The 26,128-nt window shown below is 50.9% G+C and overlaps 1 protein-coding gene across 1 annotated transcript in view; it reads left to right on the top strand.

Moving 5' to 3' along the window:
• The window catches only part of BRWD1 (bromodomain and WD repeat domain containing 1), a 1,722,898-nt gene that overhangs the window by 1,337,556 nt on the left and 359,214 nt on the right, over positions 1-26,128 (top strand). Inside the window, exon 30 of the mRNA XM_069202575.1 lies at positions 20,228-20,383. Coding sequence (XP_069058676.1) covers positions 20,228-20,383 — 156 coding nt within the window. The remainder of the gene's footprint in view (positions 1-20,227; positions 20,384-26,128) is intronic.

Raw genomic sequence — 26,128 nt, 5'->3', positions numbered from 1 at the left:
GTCAAGAAGTGAGGCACACACTCAATGACTAAATCTAGGCCAATGTTTATGTATAAAAATATATACTTAGTTACTTTTATTCTAGAACCCAAAGGATCTTTGTTGCAGGCAAGTATAGTTTCAAGAATGTATCACTTTCAAGTATAAAATGCAGTTTGGTTGTAAATCGACAGTGAATATATGTTTAGCTAAGCAATACTTTTCAGTAACAAAAGCAGGCAGTGCAAAAATCATTGAAGGCAATGCAGTCCTTTGAGAGGAAAAGCACAAGCACAGTTTACAGGTAAGTACTCAACTTACTGTCCCAGTCTTCGGGGGTTTAGGTGTCCACAGGCCAAGGTTCAAGGGGACACCCAGAGTGCACCACCAGCAACGCAAGGCTGGCAGGGTGCAGAGGTCAAAGGTGATGTTGAATGTCCAGTGGAAACCAACAGAGACAGGGGGCACTTAGAAAGAAACGGTTTGCAGGTAAGTGCCTGTGGCTTCCGGACAAAGGCCCCAGGGGTTTAGATCAGCACCAGGTGGGCCACAGGTCAGAAGGTACCCTTGCTTGGCATGGTTACCCCCATTTTCTGCCTGTTGTCAGTGTGTTGACTGTGTCCAATGGGATCCTGCTAACCAGGACCCCAGGGGTTATGCTAACTCCTGTAAATTTTGGTTTCTTCCCACAATTTACATACTGGTCCCCCCACCCCATGTAAGTCCCTAGTATATGGTACATAGGTACCCAGGGTTCCCTATGGGTTGCATCAGTTATTCTGCCACTCATAGGGAGCCCATGCAAAGGGTTCTGCAGGCCTGCCATTGTAGTTTGTGTGAAACGGGTGCGTGCACCCGTTTTCACTACAGGTCACTGCACCAGGTCACTTTATAAGTCACTCCTATGGTAGTCCCTCTCAGCCCAGAGGTACCTGTGTTTGTGAGGACACTCCTGCACTTCCAGAGATGCCCCCTTAAACTTCAGATACATTTTCCTGGACTTTGTGAGTGCAGGGACGCCAATGTACGTGTGAATTGGACATGGGCCACTACCTATGTCCAGCAACAAAATGGTAACTGAACCTGGGCATGTTTGGTATCAAACATGTCAGAATCATACCCCCAATAATGTTGCAAGTATTGGAAGTATGATTCCATACACTTTGGGGCCTCCTTAGAGGACCCTCAGCATTGCTACCACCAGCCTCACAGGGTTTTCCAGGCAGCCCAAGTTACTGCCACTGCTCAGACAGGTTTCTGCCCTCCTGCTGCTTGATCTGATCAAGCCCAAGAAGGCAGAACAAAGGATTTCCTCTGGGAGAGGGAGGTAATACCTTCTCCCTTTGGAAATAGATGTGACTGGCTTGGGAGGGATAGCCTCCCCAAGCCACTGGTATGCTTTGAAGTGTACATTTGGTGCCCTCCATGCATAAACCAGTCCACATCGGTTCAGGGACCCCCAATCCCTGCTCTGGCGCGAAACTGGACAATGGAAAGTGGAGTGACCACTCCCCTGTCCTTTACGACCCCAGAGGTGGTGTTCAGAGCTCCTCCAGAGGGTCCATGTGTTCTGCCATCTTGTTTCCAAGGTTGGCAGGGAACTCTGGGGTCATCTGAGTGGCCAAGCCAGGCAGGTGACGTCAGAGCCCCTTCTGATAGGAGCTTACCTAGCTAGGTGACCAATCCCCCTTCCAGGGCTATTTAGGGTCTCTCTCTCTTGGGTGGGCCCTCAGATTCGGCTTGCAAGATTCCAGCAGGATTCCTCTGCAACCTCCACTTTGACTTCTGGCCACTGGAACTGTGACTGGACCCTCCAGAAACCGACTGCTGCAATCCATGAAGAAGACTCTTCTGCAACTTTTTTTCCACGGATCCTGCCAGCTTTGCAACATTTCCCCGGCTGTGCATCCTCGGAAGACAGCAACTCTTCAGCTTGTTCAAGAAGAAGAAATAATCTCCCTTAGAGTGGGAGGAGTCACTTCCCTTGCGTCAGCAGGCACCGACCACAACAACGACCAGCTGCGTGGATCGACTCTCCTCCAGAGCTGCGTGGATCCTGCATCACGAGTGGTGGTCCGGAGTAGTCCTCTTGGTCCTCTGACAGCTGTCCAACTTAGGCGGAGGTAAGCCCTTGCCTTCCCACACAGAACAGTACCCCTGTGCACTGCGTCTCTTGCAGCTGCCAAGACTTGTTGGCATCTCCTCCAAGGAATCTTCTGGCTACGTGCAGCTCCAGCCCCGAGTACTCCATCCTGCAACGCTCAGCCCTCTGCGTGGTTCTCCTGCGGTGTGGGGCCCTCTTCTGTAGTGCTACTTGGGCTTCTTCTGTGACTTGTGTGTCCTCATCCTGCCTCTGCTCCTGTTGGCTCTGTGTCCCTGAGGCTTCCCTCTGATTCCCCCTCCTGGGTTGAGGCCTTGCTGGTCCCCGGCAGCACCACTTTTCCACTAACCACATGTTTGCTTTTGCCAAGGCCTGTTGGTGGAATTCCTGCACCGACGCTCATCTGCAGTCTTCACTCCAGCGTGGGACATTTTCTGCATCCTTCAGGAACTCTTCTCTGGCTCCAGGGCTGCAGTGCTGACCTGACCTTCATCACCGTCGACCAACTCCTGCAAGTACTGCTGAATGGGTAGTAGCTCCTGCTCCTCCTGGACTCCACTGTGACTCTTGGACTTGGTCCTGTCTCTCCACAGGTCTTCCTCTCCAGGAATCCGCCTCTGGTTTCTTGCAGTCTTGTCTGGGTGTCTTCTTTTCCTTCCTTTTGGGTGGTTTGGTGAAATTCAAGTGATTTACTCCTGCTTTCCTGGTCGGTGGGAGGGTACTGTGTTACTTACCTCTGTGATTTCCTAGTACTCTCAGCTCCCCTCCACACATTCCTCTTACCTAGGTGGGGGTCCTGCATTCGCATTCCGTTTTTTTAGTATATGGTTTGGGCTCACCCTAGGGTCACTATTATCTTATTGCATTTGCACTATTTTCTATCACTTTCTATGCCTATTTCTGATTTACTAGTGTATATTTTTAGTGTATTTACTTGCCTCCTAAGGAAGTAATTTCTTTTTAGTAATTTTGGTATTGTGTCAATAAAATAAAGTACCTTTATTTGTGTAACACTTTGTGGTTCTTTCATGTGTGTAAGTGCTGAGTGACTACAAGTGGTATTGCATGAGCTTTGCATGTCTCCTAGATAATCCTTGGCTGCTCATCCACAGCTACCTCTAGAGAGCCTGGCTTCTAGACACTGACTACACTCTACTAATAGGGGAACCCTGGACCTGGTATAAGTACCATAGGTACCCACCACACACCAGGCCAGCTTCCTACACAGCGGCACGGGGGAGGCCGGGTGCAGGGTGCGGAAACAGCATTGGGCACTCAATGCAATTCAATGAGGATCTCCAGTTTCATAAAAAAGGCTGCAGGCTAGGTCCAGGAAGTTAAATGAAGTGGACCAGTGGCTGGGCAGGTAAGTTGGGATGCCACTGGACATCATAAACTGTCAGATGGGTTCCCCAAGGCCAGGGGGCTGCGGGTGTAGGGGTACCTTTTGACATAAGGAAATCTTTACTGTAGCCAGTCGCGGTCATAGGGGTCCTCTGGATTAAGGCTGCAGCACTAGTCGTGTTGGTCAGGAGGGGTCAACCCATGGTGGGTTTGAGGTCAGGATCGCCGGGGGACCTTCTCTGGACTGATGGGCCACCTGGGCTTGGGCCGTGTGCATCGTGTGTAGAGTGGGCAGGACTCACAGTTCCGGAGGACACTGGAGTCCTTGTTGAAGGTTTCTTTGTGGACAGGGCTGCTGTCCTCAGACGTTCTTGGTCTTTGGGGATGGTAGGCCGCCCTCTGAGGGTTTCTAGAGGTTGCTGGGCCTGCAGGATGAGTCTTCTTTTGTAGCAGGTGTCTTGAAGCTGCCGACAGGCCGGTAGGGATTGAGCCAAGTCATTTGTCGTCTGGAGTCTTCACTGCTGGTGCGGCTTTTCATCCTTCTTCTTTAGGTCACCAGGAATCTGTAGAGCAGGACTCAGGGGTGCCCCATATTACTAAATATAGAGGCGTTACAGAGGTTGGAGGGCAGTTGCCAATGGCTACTGACCCTGAGAGTGTGTCACAGGGCCCTTTCCTCAGGATCTGCACGCTGCTGAGCAAAAGGCCCACCTCCAGGTGTCACCAACTCAGAAAGCTATTAGAGCACCAAGTATTGGTGAAGCCAGACGGGGGAAGGGAATAAGGATAGGGAACTGCAGGGAAGGAGATATGAAAAAGAAAGGTTAAAGCATATATGCATGCACTCATTCATAGCAGTATTAGCTCACGAAATATGTTCCTGGACTAAGGTGTCTCCAATAGCAAGTTGAGACCCTTATGGACTGGGTGTGGCCCTTCTTTGAATCATGAGACAAAATAAACTGTGATCGCAAGTATTCATAACAGTATTAACTCACAAATATGCTCCTGGACAAAGGCATCTCCAATAGCAAGTTGAAACCCTTATGGACTGGGCGTGGCCCTTCTTTGAATCATGGGACAAGAACAAACTATGCTCACAATACCTGAGGATGGCATGAGCTTTAGACAATGATCACACTTAGAATAATAACTGGATAACAATTATACTCTTGTTAAATGAATGTCTGTTCTTGTCATAGAAATCCTCAAAACCTTAAATGTATATCTCACATATCACACTTCAAAAAAACAATAAAAACTACGGCAGTTTTTTTCTCTTTGTGCTTGGAACGCTTTGCTTGTTGTGTCTGAAGCGCTTTACTCGTGTCTGAAGCGCTTTGCTCGTTGTGCCTGAAGCGCTTTGCTCGTTGTGCCTGAAGCGTCTTTGCTCGTTGTGCCTGAAGCGTCTTTGCTCGTTGTGCCTGAAGCGTCTTTGCTCGTTGTGCCTGAAGCGTCTTTGCTCGTTGTGCCTGAAGCGTCTTTGCTCGTTGCCTGAAGCGTTTTTGCTCGTTGTGCCTGAAGCATTTTAAAGTTTGACCAAACAAGACCTTACCGCCACGAGTATGACCTACTAGTTTTTTAATGTAAAGAGGAAACACGAATACTCTGCCATGCTTCCACTCTGCCATGTTGCCATTCAGCTCTTTCCTGAGAGGAACTCCAACGAGGTCAGACAGAACCGAAGTCTGCAAAATAGTGAGCAATGTGCTTGGGTGTGGCTGGGCTTTATAGGCCTGCAACACCCCAAGATGGCCACTGCCTCTAAAATCTTGGGAGTTGTAGTCCATTCATAGAATACCACTGATAGGTACATTGTGTCCACCAATTCCCTGACCCTGCAGCTACATGAGCTTTAGCACAGGGCAGGCGACACCCATGATCATTCCTGGAGAAAGAGGGGATAAATAGCGGCGTGCATGAAGCGCTTCAAAAGCGCAAAGTGGAGGCCAGGGCGGGTCCTGGACCGCGCACAGCCTTATTCCTGGCAGGGTGACTACACCCTTGGTACCACTGGTATCTTTTACAAGGGACGTAGCTGTGTGCCAGAGGTGTGCCAATTGTGGAAGCTATGGTACAGTTTTAGGGAAAGAACATGGGTGCTGGGGCCTGGTTAGCAGGATCCCAGTACACACCCAGTCAGTCAAGTTAGCATCAGATTTCAGGCAAAAAGTGTATGTGTGGGGAGGAGGGGTATGGCAATGCCAAAAGGGTCACTTTCCTACACCCGGGATAAGATCTCTGCACACAGGCGCCTGGGGAAGCCTGAATACTCACCATTGGTGTTTTAGTGCTTCCTCTGTCCTAAGGGTCCTTATGGTGTAATCTTGATTAGAAGTGGCATTCACATTCCATTTTTTTTATTATATGGTTTGGCTCCCCTCATAGAGCCTATGTTATTTTATGCCTTTATGTACCTGTCTTCAAGTATATTTTTGTGTGCATAGATCTCCAGTTAGGAGATATACCAAAGCTAGTTTAGTTCCTGTGTTTTCATCAATAGTACATTATTTTTCTAACATTGGTGTGGTTCTTTCTTGTGTGTGTATTACTGTGATTTGCAATTGCTTTACACCCTCCTGGATAGGACTTAGTTGCTCTCCATAGCTACCATTTCAGAGCTCTGGTTATCCAGGACCACTTATAGTATCACTAAGGGGTGCTGGGTCCCTCACCTATATGTGTACACCATATACTGAGCCTGCCTCCTAAAGTCCGGGCTGTCGTCTCCCACCTCTACACTACGGCAAACCTCCTGCATTCTCTGGGGTTCACTATAAATGTGCCAAAGTCATACCTGACCCCCTCTCAAACGCTTTTTCATAGGAGTTGTTCTGGACATAGTGCAGTTTCGGGCGTACCCTCCCGAGCAGTGAGTCCAGGATGTTCAGGCTATGATACCAATGCCTTTATCCTGGGTTTTGGTGAGACTGACACTGCTGCTCATACATACTGTGGTCTCCTGCATCCTGTTGGTAAAACTTGCCCAATGGCATATGCAAGCTCTCCCGTGGGACCTGAAGTTCCAGTGGACGCAGCATCAGGGAAATCTTTCCGACATATCTTGGAGAGAACGATTAAATTCCTGTAGTGATGAAACGTGATTGGGTCAGACGCAGGCTCTTCTCCGTTCCCCAACCAGACCTTACAGTAGTGACAGATGCGTCACTCCTGGGATGGGGCAGCCATCTGGAAGAGGTGGAGATCAGAGGTCTGTGGTCTCCGGCAGAATCGATGGTCCGCATAAACATGTTGGAGCCCTGGCCGATCCGACTAACGTTGAAGGCACTTCTTCCTTCTGTCAAGGGGAAATCTGATAGAGACTTCTAGCTGCAGCTTCCTTACCTTAGAATTCCCTGGCGTCAGCTTCGAATCCGGAATTCTGCTGAGCAGTACACTGCGCGCGCCGTCGGGCGGCGTCATTCGGATCCGCGTGCGTCAACCAGCTCCGCGTGCGTCGTTGGAGCCGTCTATGACATCATAGCTGTCTATATAGACGCCGTCTCGGCATGCGTACGTCAGTTCTTTTCCTTCCGCGCCGGTTAAGCGCAGTTCCGGAAAGAGCTACCCTTCTTTGACGGTTTGTCGAGGCTTTTTTGACTGTTTGAAGTCATGTCTTCGAGAAAGACAGGGTTCAAGCCGTGTGGTGTGTGTCATCGCACCATGTCGGTGACGGACCCGCACCGTGTTTGTCTTTGGTGCCTAGAGAAGGACCACGACTCCACCTCGTGCTCCGATTGTCGGGCCATGGCTCCGAAGGCCTGGAGGGAGAGATCCCTCAAGCTTCTCGTGGCCCGACATTTGTCCTCGGTCGGCACGACTCCACGGAGGTCACGGTCCCGCAGTAGAAGGAGGTCGCGGCACTGCTCCCAGAGCCCCAAGTCCTCTTCCTCACATTCAAGGTCATCTGAAGGTAAGAGGAACAAGAAGTCCAAGCGGTCTTCGTCTTCGCCACGGCCATTGGCCGATGAGGCGTCTGTGGAACATCGGCGTTCCGAGCACGGTTCCGCGGAGCCGCCACCAGGGCCGACTCCTCGTCTCCACCTTTTTCCGGGGACCGGATTGACCCCCGCTCAGATTAAAGAATTTTACGAGGCCATGCGTCTCGTTTTTGAGTGGGCTGCACCCTTGGAGGGGCCTTTGGGCCCCACAGGGTCAGCAGGGGCCCCTTCGGATTCGACGTCGTCGGCTTCAGCCTCGGTGCCTTTGGGGACCCCAGGATCCGATACCGGATCCGGACCGGCGCCAGTCCCTCACAGTCTACCTCCGCCGGGTCCTACGGCGATGATTCCGCCACTGGTGGTAGCCCCATCCTTATTCCGGATGATCCGGAGCGAAGTCGTACGACTTCAACTTCAACTGAGCCAATTTGGGCCAGATCATTGTCTGAACATTATTTAGATCAGCCCGAAGCAGGAGAGGACTGGAAGGGGTCTGAGGACCCTTTAGAATGTGGCTTGCAGGACTGGTATTAGGATCTAGGGGAGACCAGTGGACTGGCCACGTCTCCAGATGCTGGTATGCTCTCTCCACCTAATGTGGCTACAGAGGAGGGTGCTTCATTTGCTATGGTGGTCCGTAGGGCAGCTGAGGTTTTGGACCTAGATTTGCCTACGGTGCCAGTCAGGACGAATATCCTGACAGAAGTGCTTCAACCGGGGGTGACAACATCAGAGCCGATGTTGCCTTCAATGAGGCTCTTACAGACGTCCTTCTGATGGATACAACTACCTGTGGATTCCTCACCTAATGAATACTCCCATGGCGCCAGCATTCGACGGAAATCTTCTTACTAGTCTCTGCACGTGGACGAGGACGTCACTCTAGCCCACGCGACGCCGTCTGACGTCATACAGGCAATAAGAGGTCCTCGACGACGTGCGGACGTCAGTTCCCTTTTTTCCGTGCATTCGAAACGGTTATCTTCGAGGGAGCAACTGTTACTTTTTTGGTTACAGTGTATTTTTGCTGCGTAGTCTTTCGCTGTGGTAATAATGTCGCAGAGAAAGTCTGGATTTAAGCCTTGTCGTGAGTGTGGAGGCAAGATGTCGGTGACGGATCCTCATTCCGATTGCCTTTGGTGTTTGAGCTCCGACCACGACGTCTCGACTTGTGATTCATGCCAGCACATGAATCCAAAGGCCCTCAAGGAACGTGAGGCGAAGCTGTTTATGGCTAAATCGAAGGAGAAGCATCACAAGAAGTCTTCTTCTCCAAGACATCGGCGTCATCGAGACTCCCGGCGCCGTAGAGAATCTCGGCGTCATTCGAAGGAGACTCGTTCCAGGTCTTCGGATCGGCGCCGAAGGACATGGGAGATCAGTCCCACGGTTACGCCGCATCCTTCGACGCCGTTGCCCTCTCCGGCGTCTCCAACTTCACCTGGACAGGCGTCGGTGATTGAGGTATTGGAGCCTCAGGTGTTTTCTCCGGCGCAGACGCCGAGGTCGGGGTCGCCTCCGAGACAGGCACCTCAGTATCCGGCTTTTCCCACCCCTGGAGCCGATAGTTCCGCATTCTTGAATACGATGTATGCCATCTTCCAACAGATGGCTCCAGGGGGTGCTCCGGCTGGGCCTTTGGCCTTTTCTTTGGGTGATCCTGCGCCTCTTCGGCCGGCACCCTTTATGCCCTTTCTCCCTTTTGGGAACGTGGGCTCGGCGCCAGTGTCGGCGCCAGTGGCCGCTCCGGTGGCTTCAGAAGGATTGGCCCCGGGGATTTCCATCCCGTCGACGTCGAAGTCGGGATTTCGGCCTGTGACTCCGGTGGGTCCATCTGCTTCAGCTGCTCTTTTGTCGGCGCCGAAGTTACCTGTGGCGCCGGACGCGGCGCCGGTGGCTTCTGAAGATCGGCGCCGATCTTCGACTTCGGCGGAGGCATTGTCGACTCCGCGTATTGAACAACGACTTCATTCCAGGAGACGTGCTCTCCGTGTATTAGAAGAGCAGGAGTACCAACGAGCCCTGGAGGAAGGAGAGCTAGAGGACTCGGGTGATGGGCTGCGTGGACTGGAGTCGGCCAGTGGGCTGGACACTTCCCCTGAGTGGGATCTTTCGTCCCCGGGGGAATATACTGAGGAGGCTGCTTCCTTTCATGCAGTGGTACAGAAGGCAGCTAGTTTTTTGGACCTGCCTTTGCCGGTGGTGGAGGCTAAATAAAACCTTTTAACAGAGGTGCTACTTCCGGCCTCAGCTGCGGCGGAGCCTCTGTTGCCATTTAATGACGCTCTGCTGGATCCGGTGTTAGAGGTGTGGAAGAGGCCGGTATCTTCCCCAGCAGTTCACAGAGCCGTGGCCAGGAGGTATCGGGCGGCTCCGACTGACCCTGGGTTTCTATCTAGGCACCCTACGCCGGAGAGCTTGGTGGTGCAGGCCTCCTGTTCATCCAAGTCAGCGCCTGGTTCTTTCCCGACGGTGCCTGGGGACAGAGATTCAAAGAAGCTAGAGGCGCAGTCGAAGAAGATTTTTTCGTCCTGCAGTCTGGCGTTAAAAGCCACCAATGCAACCTGTATCCTGGGGAGGTATATTCATGCTCTGATGGATGACATTTCCTCATCGTTTACAGAGCTTCCCCAGGGTCTTTTGGATCTTGTCTCAAATGCCCAGGCTGCTGCGACCCAGATTATCCAGACGGGACTGGATACCACCGACTCGGTAGCCAGAGCAATGGGCACAACTGTGGTGGCAAGGAGACAGGCCTGGCTACGTAACTCGGGCTTTTCTGCAGATGTACAGTCCACATTGTTGGATCTCCCGTTTGATGGGGACAAACTGTTTGGAGCCAAGGCTGATTCGGCCTTGGAACGTTTTAAGGAAAGCAGGGCCACGGCTAAGTCGTTAGGGCTCCAAGCTCCTTCTTCCACGGCCTCTTCCAGATTTTTCAGGAGGTTTCGTGGATTTGGGCGTGGCTCTTCCTCCTCTTCCTTTCGGGGAAGATATCAGCAACCTGCCTCTTCCCATCCCTATAGATCTTTCAGGGGGAGAGGTAGGGTCCGCACCAGAGGAGCCTCTCAGCAGCACTCTGCCTCTTCCTCATCCTCTGGCGGGGTGCAGCAGGGGAAGCAGCCTTAGGCTTCCACCATTTCCCACTCACTCCTCTCCTGTAGGGGGAAGATTACAGCATTTTCTCACCAAATGGAAGACTGTTACAACGGACACTTGGGTTCTCAGTATTGTGGGAAAAGGCTACACCCTTCCCTTTCGGGAGTTCCCGCCCCTCATCCCGCCCCTCCCTTCTTATTGTTCAGAAGAACACCTCCTGTTGCTAGAACAGGAGGTACAAGCCCTCCTTTCCAAGGGCGCGGTGGAGTTGGTCCCAGAGCAGGAAAGGGGTCGAGGATGTTACTCAAGGTATTTCCTGATTCCCAAGAAGGATGGTCGTTTGAGACCAATCCTGGACCTGAGGATCTTGAATTGGTTCCTCAAGCAGGAAAAGTTCAAGATGCTGACCCTAGCACAGGTGCTTTTGGCGTTGAACAAGGAAGACTGGATGGTGTCTGTCGACTTGCAGGATGCTTACTTTCATATCCCGATACTCAAGTCACACAGGAAGTATCTCCGGTTTGTGGTGGGATCGCAACACTATCAGTTTGCGGTCCTTCCGTTTGGTCTTACTTCAGCACCTCGAGTCTTCACGAAGGTGATGTCGGTGGTTGCGGCAGAACTCAGAAGGAAGGGGATAGCAGTATTCCCTTACTTGGACGACTGGTTGATCAAAGCCAAGTCCCCGGAGCTTGTGTCGCATCATCTGCAGTCAACAACCCAGTTGTTGTTCGACCTGGGTTTTTCGGTGAACGAGCCCAAATCTCACCTAGAGCCCTCTCAGCGCCTCCTGTTCATAGGGGCAGTACTGGATACAACATTGGGTCGGGCCTTTCCTCCGCCTCAGCGGATTCAAGATATTCAGGATTTGGTTCCAATGTTTCAAAATGGAGCGGTAGTTCCAGTTCTCAAGGTCCTTCGTCTGCTCGGTCTTTTTGCCTCCTGCATTCTGTTGGTCACGCATGCTCGCTGGCACATGAGGGCTCTTCAGTGGTGCCTCCGAAGGCAGTGGTCTCAACACAAAGGGGATCTAGAGGGTACTGTCAAGATCTCCAGAGATGCTGCTGTGGATTTGAAGTGGTGGATTGCAAGCAACAATCTTTCACAAGGAAAGCCGTTCCAGCAGTCGCCACCAGTGGCCACAGTCATAACGGATGCTTCCACTCTAAGGTGGGGAGCTCATCTGGGGGATCTGGAGATCAAAGGTCTTTGGTCTCCAGAGGAACAGATGTTTCACATCAATCTGTTAGAGTTACGGGCTGTACGTCTGGCTCTCAAGGCCTTCCTCCCTTCCCTTCGTGGTCAGTCGGTACAGGTCCTAACTGACAATACTACCACAATGTGGTACATAAACAAGCAGGGAGGAGTGGGGTCGTACCTTCTCTGCAGAGAAGCTCTTCGACTATGGTCCTGGGCAAAGGACCATCAGATTTGCTTGATAGCAAACCATCTGGCCGGAGTCTTGAACGTGCGTGCGGACAGTCTCAGTCGCCATTTCTCGGCAGACCACGAGTGGCGTCTCCATCCAGATCAAGTCCGTTTAATCTTCCAGAGGTGGGGGTTTCCTCGGGTAGATCTGTTTGCCACTCGAGAGAACGCGCATTGTCCGTTGTTCTGCAGCCTCCAGTATCCGATGCAGGGAGCGTTGGGGGACGCGTTTCAAATAACCTGGTGCTGCCAGTTGCTTTACGCGTTTCCTCCCATACCCTTGATTCCTCGAGTATTGAGGAAGATTCGCCATTACCGGGCTCTAGTCATCCTAATAGCTCCGGATTGGCCAAGGAGGGTATGGTACTCCGACCTTCTCCAACTCTCAATGTGCCCTCCGCTTCGTCTCCCTTTCAGGGCAGACCTCCTCTCGCAGTCGCAGGGGCAGGTTCTACACCCCAACCTCCAGAGTCTGCACCTACATGCCTGGAGATTGAACGGGGCAACCTGAGTTCCTTCTCTCTCCCGCCTGAGGTAGTGGATGTTATATTAGCGGCCAGGCGACACTCCACTAAATCTATCTACGCTAATAGATGGTCTAAATTTGTTGCGTGGTGTGGAGAGAGGCAGATTGATCCTTTGCATTCTCATCTATCGGACGTTTTGTCTTTTGCTCTGTCTCTAGCGCAGAAAGGTTGTGCAGTGGCTACCATTAAGGGTTATTTATCGGCCTTGTCAGCCTTCATATGTCTTCCAGACCAACCATCTTTATTTAAATCCCCTATTGTTATCAGATTCCTGAAAGGTCTTCTAAATAAATATCCTCCAAAGCCATTCGTTATGCCGCAATGGGATTTGTCCTTGGTCCTGACTTTCCTTATGGGGTCCCCTTTTGAACCTATGCATTCTTGCCCCTTAAGGTATTTGGTTTTAAAAACAGTCTTCTTGATAGCTATAACATCAGCAAGGAGAGTGAGTGAGTTGCAGGCCTTATCAGTAAAGCCCCCTTATACAACTTTTTATGGGGATAAGGTGGTGTTGAGGACCAAGGCTGCTTTCCTCCCGAAGGTTGTTTCACCCTTCCATTTGGCTCAGGCAATTACTTTGTCCACGTTCTATCCTCCGCCTCATCCTTCCAAAGAGGAAGAAAGACTGCACCGTCTGGACCCAAAGAGAGCGTTGAGCTTCTTTATTGATAGAACAAAGGATTTCAGGCTGGAGGATCAGCTGTTTATTGGATACGTGGGCAAGAGGAGAGGAAAGGCAGTCCACAAGAGAACACTATCCAGGTGGGTTGTTCTTTGCATTAAAATCTGTTACTCTTTGGCAAAGAAGGATCCTCCTGAGGGCATTAGAGCTCATTCCACCAGAGCTAAGTCGGCCACTTCGGCCTTGGCCAGAGGTGTTCCTGTGGTCGACATCTGCAAGGCCGCAACTTGGTCGTCCCTTCACACTTTTGCAAAACATTACTGTTTGGATTCTGAGGTTAGAAGAGACGGCCATTTTGCACGGTCAGTGCTGCAGGATTTCTTGGTTTGACCATTTAGGCACCCACCGCCGGGCGTGGTACTGCTTTGGGACTCTATTCATTAGGTGAGGAATCCACAGGTAGTTGTATCCATCAGAAGAACGAGTTACTTACCTTCGGTAACGACTTTTCTGGTGGATACATTAGCTACCTGTGGATTCCTCACGGTCCCACCCGCCTCCCCGTTGCCTTTCTGGTCTTACCAAGTAATCCTTGAGGACGCTCCTCTTGGTCTTTGAGGGTGCAATAGATGTTGTATATAATATATTTATATATATGTATATATGTATATATCTTTGTGTATATACTTGATGTGTATATATATTTTTTAAAAAGAGAGAGTTATATATATATATAAAAGATTTACAGTTATTCATGCAATGTTGTGTATTTTTACAATATAATGGGATGTTGCCTTGCTCTTTCATTGCATTGCCTGGTTGTTCTCATGCACGTAAAAAATGATTGGTACTGACGTCCGCACGTCGTCGAGGACCTCTTATTGCCTGTATGACGTCAGACGGCGTCGCGTGGGCTAGAGTGACGTCCTCGTCGACGTGCAGAGACTAGTAAGAAGATTTCTGTCGAATGCTGGCGCCATGGGAGTATTCATTAGGTGTGGAATCCACAGGTAGCTAATGTATCCACCAGAAAAGTCGTTACCGAAGGTAAGTAACTCGTTCTTCTGGGTACATGGTCCAAACCCAGCACAGGGGCTCCTGTGAATAGGACGGTCGGCCGCCGCCTTGGACCCACTCCGAGCATTTCCTAACTCAACACCCCACTCCTGAGAGCTTGGTTGTCCAAGCCTCTACTTCATGTGGTGCCTTCCCTTACGCTCCCTCGGATAGGGAATCCAAGAGGCTGGACCAGCTTGGGAAGAAGATGTTTTCTTCCTCCAGCCTGGCATTGTGGTCTGTAAACACCTCTTGCCTATTGGGCCGTTATTCCCATATTTTATGGGAGGCGTGGCACAGGTGCTGCCCCAGGTCCTGGAGGGCGTACAGGACACTCTCACCCAGGCTGTTAAGGATGGGAGAGATGCAGCCTAGTTTACGATCTGGTGTGGTTTGTACACGACCGACTCGCTGGGCAGAGCGATTTCATCGCCAGTGGCCCTACGTCACCACGCCTGGCTATGTTCAACTGGTTTCTCAGGGGATGTCCAGTCCAGCTTGATGGACATGCCCTTTGATGGCTCTCGCCTTTCTGGCAAAAAGGCAGACTCCGTGCTTGAGAAGTTCAAGGATTCTTGAACTACGGCCAGATCCTTGGGCCTTTCAGTGCCAGCACAGCAGTCTGTCTTTCACCCCTTTCGAGGCTTCGGAAGGGGCGTGGTACCACGCCAACCACAGTTTAGCTACCGTCCTCAGGCTTCACAACATCCCGAAAGAGGACGTGGTCGTGGTACCATCAGACCCAGAGGGTCTGGCCTGAGGTCGACCACCACACAGCCCCCCTCCACTGCGCCCAAGCCCTCCTAGCATGGTTCTGCAGGATCACGTCCATCCAGTTGGAGGGAGGATTAATTTTCATCTCTGTAAGGAAATGCCTCCTTGGCATGGTTATCCCCTGACTTTTTGCCTTTGCTGATGCCAATTTATGATTTGAAAGTGTGCTGAGGCCTGCTAACCAGGCCCCAGCACCAGTGTTCTTTCCCTAACCTGTACCTTTGTTTCCACAATTTGCACACCCTGGCATCCAGGTAAGTCCCTTGTAACTGGTACCCCTGGTACCAAGGGCCCTGATTTCAGGGAAGGTCTCTAAGGGTTGCAGCATGTCTTATGCCACCCTGGGGACCCCTCACTCAGCACAGACACACTGCTTGCCAGCTTGTGTGTGCTGGTTGGGATAAAATGACTAAGTCGACATGGCACTCCCCTCAGGGTGCCATGCCAACCTCACACTGCCTATAGGTATAGATAAGTCACCCCTCTAGCAGGCCTTACAGCCCTAAGGCGCAGGGTGCACTATACCATAGGTGAGGGCATAAGTGTATGAGCACTATGCCCCTACAGTGTCTAAGCAAAACCTTAGACATTGTAAGTGCAGGGTAGCCATAAGAGTATATGGTCTGGGAGTCTGTCATGCACGAACTCCACAGCACCATAATGGCTACACTGAAAACTGGGAAGTTTGGTATCAAACGTCTCAGCACAATAAATGCACACTGATGCGAGTGTACATTTTATTGTAAAATACACCCAGAGGGCATCTTAGAGATGCCCCCTGAAACCTTAACCGACTACCAGTGTGGGCTGACTAGTTTTAGTAGCTTGTCACACACCAGACATGTTGCTGGCCACATGGGGAGAGTGCCTTTGTCACTCTGTGGCTAGTAACAAAGCCTGTACTGGGTGGAGGTGCCTCTCACCTCCCCCTGCAGGCACTTGTAACACCTGTCGGTGAGCCTCAAAGGCTCACCCCCTTGTTTACAGCACCCCAGGGCACTCCAGCTAGTGGAGTTGCCTGCCCCCTCCGGCCACGGCCCACTTTTGGCTGCAAGGCCGGAGGAGATAATGAGAAAAACAAGGAGGAGTCACTGGCCAGTCAGCACAGCCCCTAAGGTGTCCTGAGCTGAGGTGACTCTGACTTTTAGAAATCCTCCATCTTGCAGATGGAGGATTCCCCCAAAAGGATTAGGGATGTCCCCCCCTCCCCTCAAGGAGGAGGCACAAAGAGGGTGTAGCTCACCCTCAGGGCTAGTAGCCATTGGCTACTAATCACCCAGACCTAAACACACCCCTAAATCGAGTATTTAGGGGCTCCCAGAACACAGCAAGATAGATTCCTGCAACCTAAGACGATGAAGGACTGCTGAGCTGAAAAACCTGCAGAGAAGACGGAGACACCAACTGCTTTGGCCCCAGCTCTACTGACCTGTCTCCCCACTTATAAAGAACTGCTCCAGCGACGCGTTCCACAGGGTCCAGCGACCTCTGAAGCCTCAGAGGACTACCCTGCATCTAAAAGGACCAAGAACTCCCGAGGACAGCGGCTCTGCTCCACAAAGACTGCAACTTTGCAACAAAGAAGCAACTTTGAAAGAACACACGGTTCCCGCCGGAAGCGTGAGACTTTGCACTCTGCTCCCGACGCCCCTGGCTCGACTTGTGGAGAACAAACACTACAGGGAGGACTCCCCGGCGACTGCGAGCCCGTGAGTAGCCAGAGTTGACCCCCCCTGAGACCCCACAGCGATGCCTGCAAAGGGAATCCAGAGGCTCCCCCTGACCGCGACTGCCTGCTTCAAAGACCTGACGCCTGGTAAGGACACTGCACCCGCAGCCCCCAGGACCTGAAGGATCCGACCTCCAGTGCGGGAGCGACCCCCAGGTGGCCTTCTCCCTTGCCCAGGTGGTGGCTACCCTGAGGAGCCCCCCCCCCTTGCCTGCCTGCATCGCTGAAGAGACCCCTAGGTCTCCCATTAAAACCTATTGGCCTGGAATTGTCTTTGAGTGTGTGTTCCTCATTTATTACCTGTGTGTGTACAACAAATGCTTAACACTACCCTCTGATAAGCCTACTGCTCGACCACACTACCACAAAATAGAGCATTAGAATTATCTCTTTGTGCCACTATCTTCCCTCTAAGGGGAACCCTTGGACTCTGTGCATGCTATTTCTTACTTTGAAATAGTACATACAGAGCCAACTTCCTACAATCTCCCTCACTGGCTTTCCATCACAACGGACAAGTGGGTCCTGCAGATCATACAGAAGAGCTACTCCCTTCCCTTCCAGTCTTTCCCTCCTTCTAACCCTCCGACAAAGGAATGGCTGATGGAGGACCATCTGGTTTTGCTCTGCAAGGAAGTTACGGCTCTCTTGGCCAAGGGAGCCATAGAAAGAGTCCCGATATCAGAAGTAGGCAGTGGTTGTTATTCCCGCTACTTTCTGATTCCCAAAAAGAACAAAGGCCTTCGCCCTATCTTAGGATTTAAGGGACGTCAATCTCCTCATAAAGAAGGAGAAATTCAAGATGCTCACTCTTGCTCAGGTTTTGTCTGCCCTAGACCAAGGAGACTGGATGTTACAGTTGGATTTGCAGGATGCATATTTCCACATTCCCATCCTGCCAGCCCACAGGCGTTGCCTATGGTTCAAGGTGGGCCACGAGCACTTTCAGTTTACCGTGCTTCCTTTCGGTCTCACCAGTGCCCCTCGGGTGTTCACAAAGGCGATGGCGGTGGTGGCAGCTCATCTGCGCAGGTCAGGGATTTCAGTCTTCCCCTACCTAGACGATTGGCTGCTGAAGGCTCCTACGCCCCAGGCTCTCTTCACCCACCTCCAGACGACTGCGGACCTCCTGCATTCGCTGGAGTTTACTATAAATGTGCCGAAGTCACACCTGACTCCCTCTCAGAAGCTCACTTTCATCGGAGCTGTTCTGGACACAGTGGAGTATCGGGCCTATCCTCCCGAACTGCGGGTCCAGGATAATCAGGTTTTGATACTGATGTTTCGGCCTCTATCGTGGATTTCGGTGAGACAGACTCTGAGGCTGTTGGGACTCATGGCTTCCTGCAGTCAAGCATGCCAGATGGCGCATGAGGGCTCTGCAGTGGGACCTGAAGTTCCAATGGGCCCAGCATCAGGGAAATCTTACCAACGTGGTTCAGATCTTGGAGGGGACTGCAAAGGATCTGCAGTGGTGGTTAGTGAACTGCGATTGGGTCAAAGGCAGACTCCTCTCCCTTCCCCAACCAGATCTAACAGTAGTGACAGATGCGTCACTTCTGGGATGGGGCGGCCATCTGGGAGAGGTGGAGATCAGAGGTCACTGGTCTCTGGCGAAATCTGGGCTCCACATCAACTTGCTGAAGGTTCGGACGATCCGATTAGCATTGAAAGCATTTCTTTCTGTTGTGAAAGGGAAGGTGGTGCAGGTGTTCACGGACAACACTATCTCAATGTGGTACTGCAACAAGCAGGGCGGTGTGGGGTTGTGGACCCTTTGTCAAGAGGGTTTACGTCTCTGGACACGGCTGGAACAGCACGGCATGACCCTGGTGGTTCAACACCTGGCAGGTTCTCTGAACACCAGGGCGGACGAGCTCAGCCGAAAATGTTTAGAGGATCATGAATGGTGTCTCCATCCGGAGGTGGCGCAAGGATTCTTTCAGCAGTGGGGAGAGCCTTGGTTAGATCTGTTCGCCTCTGTAGAGAACGCGCAATGTCAGCAGTTTTGCGGGTTGGAGTTTCCAAGGGGGCGATCGCTAGGCGACACTTTTCGTCACGAGTGGAGTTCAGGCCTTCTGTACGCCTTGCCGGCTTTACAACTTCTGCCCAGAGTTCTCAAGAAAATCAAGAACGACCGGGCCCAAGTAATCCTAGTGGCACCGGATTGGGCACAGAGAGTTTGGTATCCAGAGCTTCTCAAAATGAGCATCGGTCCTCCAATCAGGCTGCCTCTTCAGGAGGATCTTCTGTCGCAGGAGCAGGGGAGGGTTCACCACCCGAACCTGTCAACTCTGCACCTTCCTGCGTGGAGATTGAGCGGCGACAGTTGATGGTTTATGACCTCCCTCCCGAGGTCTGGGATGTCATTCTGGCAGCCAGGCGTCCCTCTACTAAGTCGATCTACGCCTGCCGTTGGAAACGTTTTGTTTCATATTGTACAGAGAGGTCTATTGATCCTCTTTCTTCTTCTCTGTCTAATATCCTTCTGTTTATATTATCTCTCGCCCAACAGGGTTCCTCCTTAGGGACTCTCAAGGGCTATCTTGCAGCCCTATCGGCCTTTCTTCAGTTGCCCGATCAACCATCTTTGTTTAAATCACCTATAGTACAGAGATTTTTGAAAGGGCTTGTGCATTTGTTCCCGCCTGTGCCTTTTGTTATGCCCCAGTGGGACCCTGATCTGATTGTTACCTTCCTTATGTGTGCTCCCTTCGAGCCCTTACATAACTGTCCTCTTCGGCTGCTCACTATTAAGACAGCCTTTTTGGTGGCAATTACATCTGCCAGAAGAGTGAGTGAGCTACAGGCTTTGTCATCAAAACCGTATCTCACAATATTTCCTGAAAAAGTGGTTCTCAGAACTCGTGCCTCTTTCCTCCCCAAGGTGGTGATCCCTTTCGATCTGGGTCAAAATATCACCCTGCCCACCTTCTTTGCACCACCACATCCCTCTAAGGAAGAGGTGCGTCTCCATCGGCTGGACCCAAAAAGAACGTTATTTTTCTATCTTGATCGCACTAAAGCGTTCTGGGTGAACGACCAGCTCTTTGTGGGGTACGTTGGTGCAAAGAAGGGTTGGGCAGTACAGAAACGACCCATTTCGCGCTGGGTCGTTCTCTGTATAAAGATCTGCTACGCTTTGGCAAAGAAGCAGCCTCCTGAGGGCTTGAGAGCTCGCTCTACTAGGGGGAAGGCTGCTACCACTGCGTTAGCAATGTTTATTGTCCTCTGAGTTTTATGGCTGCATTGTTCTCACTTCTGTTATATTTTCTCTTTTGAAAGGGGGAAGAGTTTACTACATTGATGGTTTTACATTGTTGATCCTAATTGGCTTTTACTTTAGACTGCAAAACCGTTTAATTTCTGCAGAGTTAGCCTGTAAAAGGCTGCAGTTTGTTTTTGGATTTATTTTCAGTCGTATTTGTATTAACTCATATTTATTGAAAAGGTGCTATGGTTTCCCATGCACCAGCGAAGAGTATTCTAATGTTAGACTTTGAAGGTTCCTGAGATGCAGAACTAGTATTACAAGGAACATCACCTTTTTTCTCTGTTTGTAATCTGAGCGCATTAATTTATCAAATGAATTCGTTCTGCCAGTAATTTTTTCATTTTGCAAATTAGTTGACCCACCTGAAGAAGTTGGATCAAGTGTTCCTTTAACGGCAGATGAAGTGAATAACATGTTATACAAGCCGAAAGTGGGTGAATGGGGTGTCAAATCTCAAGATGAAGAATGTGAGCGTATCATCAGTGGCATTGATCAGCTTCTTACTTTTGGTAAGCATGTACTGTATTTAACTTTATATTGAATTTTTTTATTATATCTGTAGGTCACTCTTACAGAGTAAATTGTTAAAGTAAAACGCTATTTGTTTCTATTATAAAAGGTTTTATTAGGTCCATTAAAGACAATACAATCAACAATTCAGAAGTAGACTTTGTAGGCTCCTTTTCGTCAATGGCAAGTCATAAACACATTAGAATCCCCATCATGAGGGTCGGGCATCAGCAAACCGTGGGCTATTTGTGCTGTGGGCTGCAAAATTAGCAATTGTGTAATAAATGTGCATACACCTAATACAACGCCGATAGATTAGACATATTAGGTATTATCAAGTAGCATTGTCAATGTCCACTTTAGAAGCTATGTCGAGTCTGAAGCATTCCCATATGTCTTGTGGATGGGTATTGTAATTCTGCATAGTTCTCGGCCTGTTCTAGAGAAAGGGCCACATCTCTCAGGCAGTCCACCGTCTTCGGTGGTGGACCTATCATCCAGCAGCAGGCCAGCTGCTTTTTGCCAACAAAAGCAGCACACCCATCAATCACCATATCGATTTCGGTATATGTTTATTCTGATAGAGACTTCTATTTGCAGATTTCTTACCTTTGAATTCTCCCCAGGTGTCACACAGGATCTGGAAGATTTTTCATGAGCAGTACCCCTGCACGCCAGACCGTGGCATCGACCGGCTTCATGTCGCCATTGTGTGCTCCCGAGATGACATTGTGGTTCATATATAGGCCCAAACTAGGTCTGCTGACATCAGTTCTTTAATTTCCGTGAGAGCCATCGCTGATCTGAAGAGAGCCATCCCTCAGTCGTTTTTTTCACTCATCTTATGAGACCTTTTGTCAAATTCTTATTTTGCGATCACTTCTGGTGTGTAGAGTGATGTCATTTAGAAAGACCGGTTTCAAGCCCTGCAGTTCTTGTCATCGGGTGATGTCCGTGACGGATCTGTACCTTGTGTGCATGTGGTGATCGGAATGCAACCATGACCTGAAGTGGTGCTCAGAGTGCCAGGCCATGCAACCAAAGACTTTGAGGGAGCAGTCCCTAAATCTGACGGTGGCCTGGCAGATGCCTCCGCACAGCTGGAGGTCTTGGTTGAGAGGAAGGTCCTGGGACCAGTCACAGAGTCCTCATCTTCCCACTCCAAGTCCTTGGGCAATTGAGTAAGTCGAGGCACAAGAAAAAGTGAGAAGTTGAAGCTCTCCTCGTCTTCTCCTCATCCGTCATCTGACTCGACAAGGGAATTTCGTTATTCTAGGCCTTGCTCTTCAGAACCTGTGCCTGGTCTGACTCCACCCCTCCCAGAGTGTCCGGGGATCCACAGCGACCCCTGCCCACCTTAGAGAATTTTATCGAGCCATGCACCTCATTTTTGGGCAGTCTGACCTTGCTGGAGTACTTTTGGGCCCCTCAGAGTTGGAGGGGGCCCCATCGGGTTCTGTGCGAGTGACTACAGCAATGATAGTCTCTCAGGGATCCAGCCAGGATCTGGACTGGTGCCGGTCATACCATCTCGACCTTCCCCAGCACTGGACCCGATGCCAACGCTCCCAGTGGATTCATCCCCATATCTGACATGGATCTGGATGGACATTGCATGACGCTGACTCAGACGCCGGCAGGAGCTTTGCCTCCTCATTCAGATCCTGAACCCTATTCTGTTTGGCTAGGCCTTGGGGAAGAATGGGAGGGGTCGCTGGACCCTTTAGACTACCAGCTATATGGAGTAGAAATAGACTGGTGCGAGGACTTTGGTGGAGCCAGTGGAATGGACACATCTCCAGATACTGGTATGCTTTCTTCCCCTACTGTGGCTGCGGAGGAGGGAGCCTCGGATACTATGCTGGTGAGAAGGGTGGCTGAAGTCCTGGTCCTTCAGCTACCCTCTGTGGCCGTCAGGACTAATCTCTTAAGAGGTGCTGAAACTGGTAACTTCCACCTCCAAATTCCTGCTGCTGTTCAGTGATGCCCTCACAGACGTCCTCCTGGGTACCTGATCCAAACCCAACACAAGAAAGGCTCCTGTGAATAAGACGATTGCCCGTCATCACCCCACACCTGGTGACCCCAGTTTCCTCACCCAGCACCCCACCCCTGAGAGCTTGATGGTCAAAGCCTTTACTTCCCATGACATGTTCCCTACCGCTCCCAGGATAGAAAATCCAAGAGGTTTAATTCATTTGGGAAGAAGATGTTTAACACCAGCCTTGCATTGTGGTCTGTGAGCACTGCATGTCTTTTGGGGCATTAATACCACATGCTGTGGAATATGTTTGCGCAAGTGCTGCCACAGGGATGTACTCTCTCAGGCTGTTGCCAATGGGAGAGACGCAGTGAAGTTCATGATCTGTTGCGGACTGGACATGGCTGGGTTGCTAGGTAGAGCAGTTGCTATGACAGTGGCCCTGAGGCGCCACGCCTGGCTAAGGACATCTGGCTTTTCGTGGTATGTCCGAGCCTCCCTCTGGCTACTCCTTCGATGACATCCATATCTTCGGAGACAAGACAGGTTTGGCACTCGATCTCTTCAGCCGTGTCATTGGGCCTTGCATCCCCTCCTCCCATGACCAACACCCCCCTCCCCACAGCCCACCCCCCCATCTGCCTTTCAAGGCTATGAAAGGGGCCACCAACTGCACCAGTTCCCGTCCTGCCACTGTGCAGCGCATACTGCCAAGCTTCTGCATGGCTAAGGGTACAGGACCCACCAACCTCATGGATCAGGTGGCCAGCAGTCTGATAGGTCTACCACCTTCTCTTCCCCGCACCCCTTCCCCCCCATCCGGCTTTTGTGGCTACAGAAGGGGCTGCCAACTTCACCAGTTCCCGTCCTGCCACTGTGCAGCGCGTACTGGCAAGCTTCTGCATGGCTAAGGGCACAGGACCCACGAACCTCATGGGTCAGGTGGCCAGCAGTCTGGTCACTCTACTTCCTTCCATCACCCCAAAGCACCTAAACCCTCCTAGTCTGTCTCTACCACCAGGGACACCCAGTTGGTGGCAGAACTTGCCTTCAACTGCCCCATTGGCAAATCATTCGTTCGGACAGCTGAGTTTTGCAGATCGTCTAAAGGGGCTACTCCCACCCCTTCGAGACTACCCCTTAAGCCATGCCACCATCCTAGGACCAGATGAAGGAGCATTATCTGTCCCTTTTCCTAGAGGAAGCTGTGGCGAGCTTGGCCGAGGAAGCTGTGGCGAGCTTGGCCAAGGGAGCCATAGAGAGGGTTCTGGTGCCAGGCGTAGGCTGTGGTTGCTATTGCCGCTACTTTCTTGTTCCCAAAAAGGAAAACGGTCTTTGACCTATTCTAGACCTACGAGCCCTGTAAGAAACTGGCTCTGTATACGGTGCACTAAAAAGCAGTATAGAGAGTCCAGTGTATCCCTAATTGGTCGGCAGAGGCAAAAGTGGATATTACTAACTCACTATTTTTGTGGTAGTATGGGCGAGCAGTTAGACTTGATAAAGGGTGGTGCTAAGCATTTGTTGTACTCACAGAGGCAATAAATGAGTGACACACCCAAATAATAAATCTGAGACCAATTTAGAAAAATAACACTTTGTTATAAGGTAAGCATGTTTTAAAGCATAAATACCTTTTGCTTGCAAAAGTGGACACAGAGCAATTAATGATTTCTTGACTGTTAACCTACGGGAGGAAAACGTCAGCAAACAGGTACTTTACTACGACTTGCAAGACAAATCTCGGAGATTTAATGTAAGTTTTGAGCAAAGGTCAGGACCACACTAAGAGGTCACTCCGGGCAGCACTGGGGCGGCTGTGTGCAGAGTAGTATGGTGTCGGGTGCCCAATGTATTTCAATGGGGATCAGTCTCCTTGGGGAAAAAGGCTGCAGGCTCTGACTAGGAAGCTAGTCGGGGAAAGGCAACAGGTACGTAACAAGTGTGGGGTGCTCGAGGACATAGCTACACCGTTGGTCCTCTTCTCGAAGGCTCATGGGTGACAGATGCAGGGGTGTCCTTTGGTGTCAGGTTTCTGTGTCTGGGAGCACTCGCAGTTGAGGGGGTCCTGTATTATGAGGCTGCAGGTGGCATCTTGGAGTCCAGGAGGGGTGAAACCACAGTCGTCTTGAGCTCAGTAGAGCTGGGTGACGTCTTTGATACCAGGGACCCACTTCAGTTCCGGCCATAGGTGACAGGGGAAGTGGTTGCTTCAGGTGTTGGGTTTCTCTCATCACAGAGGCTGCAGGAGAGGCGGCCTGCGTGCAGAGGCTGCAGGCGACTTCAGTGAGTCCAGGAGGAGTGAAACCATGATTGACTTGGACTCTGGGGAGCTGGGGAACCTTGCTGGTACTGGTGGTCCACTTCATCTTGTGTCGGGGATGGCGGGTGCAGTGGTGAAGTCAGGTGTCAGGTCTTTGCGGTTCTGGAGGCTGCAGAGTCGTTTTTTTAGAGGTTGTTGGGGAGCAGATCAGCAGTTCACTGGAATCTTGAGTCTTTTTTGAAGACCGGCAGTCCTCCTGGGATTCTAGTGGCTCAGCTTCAGGACAAGCCGTCTTTTGATGCAGAGTCCATTGAAGGTTGGAGACAGGCCGGCGGGGTTGGTACCAGGTCAGCTACTTCTTTTTTTCACTTCTGCAGGTGCTATTATTCTTTGTCTTTGGTCTTCTTAGGTCGTCAGTTTGGCAAAGCACCCTTTTTAACATGGTTAACTCCCACTTTTTGCCTGGTTTCGGATTTGGCTTTGACTGTTAGTGCACTGGGTCCCTGCTAACTGGGTTCCCAGTGCCAGATCGCTTCCCCAAAACTGCAAAGTTGTTTTGCACAATTGGCAAACTCTTTAGCTACCACTGTAAGTCCCCTCGTAAATGGTACCCTTGGGGTACTAAGAAAGGTCTCTGAGGACTGCAGCACCAATTGTTCCACCCTCAGGGACCCCTCACCTAACCCAGTCATTGCTGCCATTGCAGACTCCCATGTGTTGGTGCTAAATTGAAAACACGACCCGTCACACATCCCTGTGTGCCAGGTCCCCTATCACTGCATGTGCAAGGTGTAAGTCACCCCTAAGGTGCATCCAGGCACATGTGAGGGCATATATGCATGAGCAGATATGCCCCTGCTATGTCTGTCAATTCTGAGACATAGTAAGTGCGCAGGCAAGCCATTGTAAATGTATCTGCTGGACACTGGTCATTACGAGTTCATGATGACTTCTCTGAATCCTGGGATGTTTGTTAGCAAACATCTCAGAATAATAAACCCTCACCGACTCCAGTGATGGATGTATGAAGAAAATGCACACAGAGGGCACCTTAGAGGTGCCCCCTGAAAACCTACCAGCTACTAGTGTGCCGACTGACTGGTCATGACCAGTTCAGCCTCCACAGATGCATTTCTGAACCCCCTACCCCTCATGAAGTGAGAGTCAGCACCTTCAAGGGCCAGAACTCCCCTCCCGGGCAGAATGGACATTCCAGGGCGGGAGCTGCAAAGGCCTTGCTGTCTTTGTAATGTGACCCAGGTCTCTCCAGATGGTGGATGTAGGAAAGGGCCATTTTTGGAATGGTTACCCTCGCATGTTTTTCCTGATATTGATGCTGACTTGACTGAGAGTGTGCTGGGATCCTGCTAACCAGGCCCCAACACCAGTGTTTCCCTAAAAAATGTACCCTTGCTTCCAGAATTGACACACCCCTGGCACACAGTTAAGTCCTGTGTGAAAGCACCATGGTACCAAGGGCCCTGTGGCAAGGGAGGAACC

Source organism: Pleurodeles waltl, chromosome 8, assembly GCF_031143425.1.
Source record: "Pleurodeles waltl isolate 20211129_DDA chromosome 8, aPleWal1.hap1.20221129, whole genome shotgun sequence".
Lineage (NCBI taxonomy): Eukaryota > Metazoa > Chordata > Amphibia > Caudata > Salamandridae > Pleurodeles > Pleurodeles waltl.
Note: the sequence above shows the minus strand (reverse complement) of the source record. Positions and strands in the feature narration are given on the sequence as shown.